This window comes from Lynx canadensis, chromosome B1 (assembly GCF_007474595.2).
Source record: "Lynx canadensis isolate LIC74 chromosome B1, mLynCan4.pri.v2, whole genome shotgun sequence".
Classification (NCBI taxonomy): Eukaryota; Metazoa; Chordata; class Mammalia; order Carnivora; family Felidae; genus Lynx; species Lynx canadensis.
In genome coordinates this window covers 34567696-34575356 of record NC_044306.2, presented here as the reverse complement: position 1 = coordinate 34575356, position 7661 = coordinate 34567696, and the positions used below count along the sequence as shown (strand labels likewise).

The window sequence follows — 7661 nt, the reverse complement described above, 5'->3', positions numbered from 1 at the left end:
TTTGTCAGGGTGTCCTTGTTGGGTGTGGTGGGCTTTAGTTTGGTCTAGTTCCAGAAGTTGAGAAAAAATAAAAACCTGACAGTTGTTTCCAAATGCGATGGTCTGCCAGGCAACACCAGGGGGTGCTGTCTGTCTCCTAGTTTAGACTGGGGCTGCCGAACAAAAGGGGCCCCCAGATTGGCCTGGAGGATCCCAGCTGGGCCTCAGGCATTTGGCCCAGCGCCTGCCCAGTTCATGGGGGGAGGAGGTTGCACCTGTTGTGTGACACCTGCCCAGTCTCCTAACAAGTCGGGCATCCTAACCTGCCGTAGGCTGCAGGGCAGCAGTGGGCTAATGGCAGTGCTGAGGGCACCAAAGCTGTGAACTTGTCCTCGTGTTAACCTGCCGGCGTGGGTTACAGAGGGGCTTCTTGCAGAATTCTGTAACTGTGAGCAAAGCCAAGAGGTAAAATCTGAAATGGCCCATGAGTTTGAGCCCCCCTCACAGGACAAGAGCATCTATGGGGACAAGGTCTCCAGTCACTCATTTTTCTGGTGTGGGTGGGTTTGGTGCCAAGGCGGCCCTATCTGGTGCTCTGGGGTCATTGTGGACCCTTCTGACCCGCTGGGCCGTAGCACGCTCTCGATACGGGTGAGAGTCCCCGTGTCTGGGGGAGAGTGGCTAGCCTCGACCACCCACCCTGCCAGTGCTGGGCAGAGCTCAGCCACTGCTCTGTGGGCGCACATGCTCCGCATCACCGCCCCTCCCTTGGAGCCTGGCCGAGGCGCTGCCCTTGCGGGAAGAAACTCCCCCCTCCGCCCCCAGTCCATGAGATGGTTTAAATCTAAACGTCCCATCCGGTCCTAACACAGCCGCCGTGCCCCCTGAAAGACACTACAGAACAAGTTCAAGAAAGGTCATGACTTGTGTTTTTGTGATCCAGAAGGCAGGAGTTGGTCTTTTGTGGTGGGAACTGAGGGAGACCCCCTGCAGCCGCTCTGGAAGGTCTCTGCAGCCGTGAACCTGTAAGTGCATGCCGGGCTCCCTCCCGCCTACTGTACGGAGCAGCTCTGCGGCTCAGGGCCAGGTACAGAGGCCCAAATGAAACACAGATGCGTACCATAAACTTTTTATTCAAAGTTTCAAGTATGTGTAAGTGTCTGTGATGACACATGGCGCTCGGTGGGTGTCCTCATCACCCAGGACCCTGGCTATAGCACCGTTGAATCAGTTAACCCACAGAATTGGAACAACAGAAGGATGAGCCACTTACACAGGTGGGTTGGGTTTTTCTTTTGACCTATACTTTCCAAGGCCCAGATGCCCATTAAATGCCACTAAGTTGCTTTGTATTTGAAAGTCTGTGAAAATATAATAATGGTATCTTGAAAAATAAGAGGATTTGGGAGGGGGACCGGGGGAAGCACCAACTCTGAGCTCACCTAATTAGAAAAACACATGGCAGCATTATCTGTGTATGTGAATATGATAGAGGCAGTCTGTTTAATTGGAAGAGAGGTCTAGATATTCAAGTTGGCTGGACATGAGCTAAGAGAAGGACAAATGGAATTCAGCCCGACCTGACCACCTTGGGTTGATAGTTCATACCACCAACATGGCCCCGTAGTATCTGTCGTGAGTTGAGGGGGGGTGCTCTCCTACTTGAGGTGGACCGTGCTTTGGGTGGGATGCTCTGCTGCTAACTGTGCTCCTGGGGTTCCAGACAAGATGGCTCTTGGCACCCACGGCCCTGTAGCCAAGCCCCACCCTGGAGGTCGTCCCCAGGCTCCAAAGGTCAGGCAGCAGCCCCCAGCAAATGACAGGCACATCCCTTTCTCCTGGGCCTTGGGCATGGCTGCAGGGGGTTGAGATGGGCAGGGGCGGGGCTGGCGAGGAGGGAGTGTGGCCATCAGTCAGACTGCAGTTGTTGGGGACGATGCGCTGTGGCCTCAAGACAGGAGGTGACCTGGTGCTTTACCGTGTGGAGAGCTGGTTATTTATGAGTCCACTGAAGTGTTCAAACTTTTTTTTCCGTCTCTTCACTGAAGGAGCCACCTGAGGGGAAGGCATCGGGGAGACAGAGTTTGGCAAACCGCATGCTCAGACCTTCTCCCCCATTGGAACTGCCGGCCTCAGGGGCCCTGGAGCCAACCGCCCTCCCCAAATGGCCTGCTGGGGCCACCTCTGTGTGACGCCACCAGGGCAGCAACTAGGTGCGGTCATCCCCGGGGCCAGGCCCACATCAGGTGTTCAGGCCAACACGAGAGAAGGAGCAACTAGACATAGCGAGTTTAGTTTTTGCCATCCCAAGAGTGGGGGGCGTCTCTCTTCCTGCCGAAGAGGAAGCTCTGCTCCTGTCTTGTTCCCCAGTGTGGTGTAGTGCGAGGGTAAGTTTCTTCGTTGGCCACCAGATGCCACAGTGCTTGACTACCCTCTGGTTCTCAACAGAGGAAAATGATACACAGAACCCGCAAATTGCTGACGCCCACATGTTTGAGGTCACATGCGTAATGAGATGGCCTCAGCTCCAAGCCCGGTGCCGTGCCTCCCTCCTTCCCCGGCCAGAGCTGGCTGCAAAAACCCAGCCTCTGTCCAGGCCTTATGTGTCTACAGCTTCCTTCCTGTGCGTGGAAATGGGAGGCTGGCTCCATTCCCCACGCTCGTTACCCGAATAAGGAAGCTGCTCTGATTCCTCGACAAAGGGCAGCTCTTGCCTGTCTCCTGGAGGGGGGGGGGCTGCGGGGGGCTGGCGGGCCTGGGGGCAGCTCTGGGTGTGCTGTGCTCCCCTACCAGTGCCCAGGGACCTTACCTATGTGGCAGTTGTACATCCAGATGCGGTGGCCGTCGTAGCGGGTCCTGCACTTCATGATGTTGTTGGTGTAGTCAGACTCCGCAACCTCGTAGTTGGGGTTAATGACAACCTGGGGGCGAGTCAGGTCAGAGGGCGCTGCTGAGTCCTGCCCTGGTCATCCTCCACCCCAGGCCCAGGCGCTACTGAGACCAGCCCTGCCTCCAGAGTCGGGGAGACCTCCTGCTCCAAGAGCAGCCCCGGGGCAGGACTAGCCAGAGATGAGGGGTCAAGGCTGGGAGGAGTGGGAATGTGCACCTCCGTCTGCCTCTCTGTGATTCACACACAGATACCCTCCCATAAGTCGGCCTTCAAAAAGGGGTTACCCTCTCCTGGGTGCCCTGGGAGGTTTGAGATTAGTAGAGACAGGGATGGGGGCCCAGGGAGGCCACAGAACAGGCTGTTGATAGGAACTAGAAGGGAGCTGGGGAGCAGGATGTGCTGAGATGGGATGGGACAGAGGACCAGGGCCGTGTGCTCCTGGAGGTGTGACTTCACACACGTCCCTGCCTCTGAGCCTTTCCTGCAGGCCCTTCTGCCTGGAAGGCACGTCCTCCTTCCCTGGCTCTCTCCGGCCTTTGGCAGCATTACTGAGGTCTGCTCTTAGGTCCATGTGGGAATGGAGAGGGCCAGTGAATCCCAGGCCAGGGCTATCACACATCCAAAGTTCCATGTCTGTCCCAAGGGAAATATTCTTTTCCGTTAATCAGAGGCACAAACGCTCCCAGTAAGTTAACTTGCTAATTGTGTCGTCAGGGGTCAGGAACACGGATACAGAGTTGATGTGACCTGGGTTTGCCTGGGCTGTAAAATGAGGGTGGTAGTAAAGGCCTTCATTGGGGGAATTACATTCATTCACAGGGTTTAGGCACGGCCAGGCCTGGCATCAATCTTCAACGAGCTCTAGTTATTAAATAGGTGGCATTTGTCAGGACACGAGAATACACGTTCACCCAGAAAAGTGGTAGCAAACCTCAAACACAAAACCCTGGGCACAGTGTACGTGCACAGAGACATGGATATTCATTTTTTAAAATAAAGAGCACTCTGCTCTTTGGCTGGGCCTCTCCAAGTCTGCGGTTTTGGGTTTGGGGGTGGAAAAGTGCTTGGCTGTCTGATTTCCAGCCTCTGAAATTGCACAGGAAAACTTTCAAAGCCCCTCTGTGGTCACTTCTGTGCAGGTGTTGGTTCTTCCCAGGGCCGTCTCCAGGGTGGGGACCACGGGCCGGGCTCTGGGCTGGCTGAATGCCCCTTGGGAAAGTTTTCAAGGCAGAATGACACATTTCTGGTCACCCACTTTGCCACCCAGCAGGGTGAGCTCGAGACCTAGACGGGTGGCGGTGTAGGAACGTGCCAGAGCGCCAGGGAGTTCTGCGGGCCGGAGCGCACCTGTGCTCCAGAGAGGGCGATGCCGGGAATGTGGTGCCCCTGCTCCCATGCCAGGGGCACGGCTGGAGCATGCCGCTGTGTCTGCAGGAAGGCAGCAGCATTGTCCCCTCTGCAGACCCTTTCGGGAGGTCATCTTTTCTGGGAGAGGCAAGTCACAGACACTTGCGAGTGAATGGCTCCTCCTGAGCTTGCTTCCAGCCTCGACAGCACAGACAGGGGAGGGTGAGGGCACGGGAGGGGTGGGGGGGGAGGTGACAGTCTGTGTCAGAGGACACCACAGATGTGGGTTGCCTTAGGGTCTGTGGAACAAATTCTCAGCCTGAAGACCAAACCTGGCTACGTGCACGCGCTTTGATTTGCAAGCGTTAACGCGACGTCTCAGGGGTCTGGCAGCTCCCCAAGGGCTTTGTGTGCCTCCCTGCATGTGTTCTGTGTTTGGACACCGCCACCAAGGGGGCTGCCTCCCCCGTCACTGGGGAGAAGGCCGCTCCTCCCCTCAGCAGGGGCTGAAACCCCCTCCTGTGCCCCTCACCTGGAACAGGTAGTCTCCAGGGGGTACGTCAGTGATGTCGACCCACTGGCAGTCGATGTCATGGCGATACATGTCCCAGCAGCCCATGGTGATGCCCTGCTCGCCGAAGTTGGCACACTCATAATTCTTCTGGATGTCTGCAGGCGGGGGCAGAGGGAAGCCCGGTCACCATGCACCCTGGCCCCACTGCCTGAACTACTTGCCCTCCCAGCTGCCCTTCCCCCAAAGAGCCCCAAGAAGGCCTGCTGGGTGGGTGACGTTCCCAGAGCCCACACTCAGCAAATCTCTCCCGTCCCCCAAGTCCTCAGAACTCTGCTGCTTCTGGGCTTGGCATCCCATCTCCCCACTGTGCGGGCTTCTCATCCGTTCTCATTTCATTGGAATCCTTGCCTTGATTCCCACATGCCACCCGCCCCTTTAGGCCCAGCCTGGCGCCTCCTGTTCCACGAAGCCTCCCCTGGCCACTCTGGCATTTCCACTAGCCTGGGAATGGAGTGAATGCTTATCTGGGATCGTTCTGGTGCTGATTATTTAGCTTAATGTGGCGGTCATCTTGCCACCCTCTGGACAATCAGCACTTGGATGTGGGCCCAGGACTGGTTTGTCAATCCGACTCTTAGTGGGTCAGCTGGTTGCCGGGCACGTAGTAGGTGCTCAAAAACCCATCTGTGTGTGTGATTTCCTGGCATGGCATGTCCCTGGCACATTTATTGAGAGGCTACCATGTCTGGGCACTACTCGGAGCACTGGGTATATGGAGAGGAATCACTGTGTCTCCCTTGAGGCCCAGTCAGGTCCGGACGGCAGGCATGCCCACAGGTGATCACAGTGCAACCGTAATGGCCTGCTAGGGGTGTGGGCAGAGAGCTGCCTCTGTCTGGGGGAGTCGAGAGAGTCCAGGAACCTCAGAGGTGGGTCTTTTGGGCTTGGACTCGGAGAGCATGAGCCTGTGGGGCAGGGGTACCCGGTGCTGGGACACAGGGAGAAAGGCTGCGGCAGCCAGAGGGAGAGGGGACCACGTGCCAGGTTTGGGCCTTACCCAGGGGACCGTGTGGACCCACCCGTGCCCATCAGCATAACTCTGCGGGCTCCTTCATAGCCAGGCCTTGCCCACAGAGCTGGGGCCATGGAAGGCCCTGGCTAGAGAAGGGTCACGGGGAGAGTCAGCAGTGGCCAGCGGGACAGAGTCCAGCATCAGGCCTGGGATTCAGGATAGGTGGGGGCATCTGAGCCCCTCTGAATTCTCCCCCACCCCACACACACAACAAAGATACCTCCTTCGCATTCTGTGTCCTCCAGGCAGAAGCTGGCTTTGTGGCCCTCTGCCACCTTGGTACCATTGAGGTTCAAGAGGTCATAGTGGGTGAACACTTCCATGCTGTGGTAGTGCCTGAAGCGAGAGAGAGGGCCCGCGGGTCAGTGTCTGGAGGAGCTGCCGCCTGCAGCTGGAGCCAGCAGCGTGGTCCGAGCGGGGACAGGGCCTGAGGGCGGGGAGGGCAGAAGCAGAGGCCGCTAACCGCTAACCATGGGGCTCCAGCGGCCACGCTCTGGCCCGGCCCCGGCTGTCACCAGCTGAAGAGGAATAACAGTAGGGAATGCAGGAGGTACTGTGGGGGTTAGCGAGGTGAAGGGGTGAGCACCGCGCCTGGGATACCATACGCTCAATAAACTAAGCTATCTAGAGGCTCTTGGGGGGCTCAGTGGGTTAAGCGTCCGACTCTTGATTTCGGCTCAGGTCGTGATCTCACGGTTCTGAGTTTGAGCCCCACATTGGGCTCTGCGCCAACAGCGGACCCTGCTTGGGATTCTCTCTCTCTCTCTCTCTCTCTCTCTCTCCTCTCTGCCCCTCCCCTGCTTGTGCACGCGCACTCTCTCTCCCTCAAAATAAACTTTAAAAATTAATTAAGATATCTTTAATAGGTGTTTTTCATAATCCTCCGGGGCACGAACGTGGCTCTCCCAGCCCATTCCTATTGGGTATGCTTACCGCAGACTGATAAAAGTGATTGATGTCTTTTGAAAACTTTTTTTTTAATGTTTTGGTTTTTTTTACATTTATTTATTTGAGAGAGACAGAGCGTGAGCAGGGGAGGAGCAGAGAGAGGGAGACACAGAACCCAAAGCAGGCTCCAGGCTCTGAGCTGGCAGCACAGAGCCTGACACAGGGCTCGAACCCACGAACCGCGGGATCATGACCTGAACCGAAGTCGGACGCTTAACCGACTGAGCCACCCAGGTGCCCCTGAAAACTTTGTTAAGTGGGAATTCGGTGGGGAGGGAAAGAACAGAAAGGGGAAGGCACGTGGAGGAAGGGGGAGAGGCGGGAAGAACAGCGGGGTATCTGGACCAGCCCCTCATACAGCCAGTGTCAGGGCAGGAGGTGGGACTAGGACGCAGCGAGGCCTCAGCCTCCCTGGCACCAGCTAGGGAGTGAGCACAGGACTCTGTGCTCATGGCACAAAAAAGGGGGGGAAGAGGGCTTCTCAGGCCCTTGGGAAGGAGCAGAGCATGGCAGCCGCGTCCTCGTGGGCCCGGAAGAGAGGCCGGAGAGCTTGTGTGATCCAGTGCTCTAGCCCGTGCACCGTTTACATAACAGTGTCCCATCTCTTGGCCTGGGAGGGATTGAGAACAGATGCAGATTCTTGGAAGGTGGTGCATTTGGGTCAGACCAAACAAGGGGAACATGGCTGCCCCTTGAGGGCGGGGGCCTCCTGAGGTGCTCTGCTGGCCAGGACCATCCTAAGCCGCCATGCGAGCATCACAGGCGTCTGCAACTACTTGAACACACTCGTCGCTGCCATTGCAGGGACACAGGGCAAACGGGGAGACAGAAGTTCAAGGCACCCAAGGCACGGGGAGCAGAATGCCTGGTTGTGTTTAGGCACGACCTGAGCCTCTTCCTCAGGAAAGTGG

General features: G+C 57.1%; 1 protein-coding gene across 1 annotated transcript in view; it reads right to left on the bottom strand.

The window, feature by feature from the left end:
• Nucleotides 1-1451: 1451 nt before the first annotated feature.
• LOXL2 (lysyl oxidase like 2) overlaps nt 1452-7661 on the bottom strand; it is a 93686-nt gene continuing 87476 nt past the window's right edge. The window contains exons 11-14 of the mRNA XM_030312389.2: nt 6023-6138; nt 4749-4885; nt 2789-2900; nt 1452-2034 (exon numbers count right to left, since the gene is read on the bottom strand). Coding sequence (XP_030168249.2) covers nt 1997-2034; nt 2789-2900; nt 4749-4885; nt 6023-6138 — 403 coding nt within the window. The 3' untranslated portion in view covers nt 1452-1996. The remainder of the gene's footprint in view (nt 2035-2788; nt 2901-4748; nt 4886-6022; nt 6139-7661) is intronic.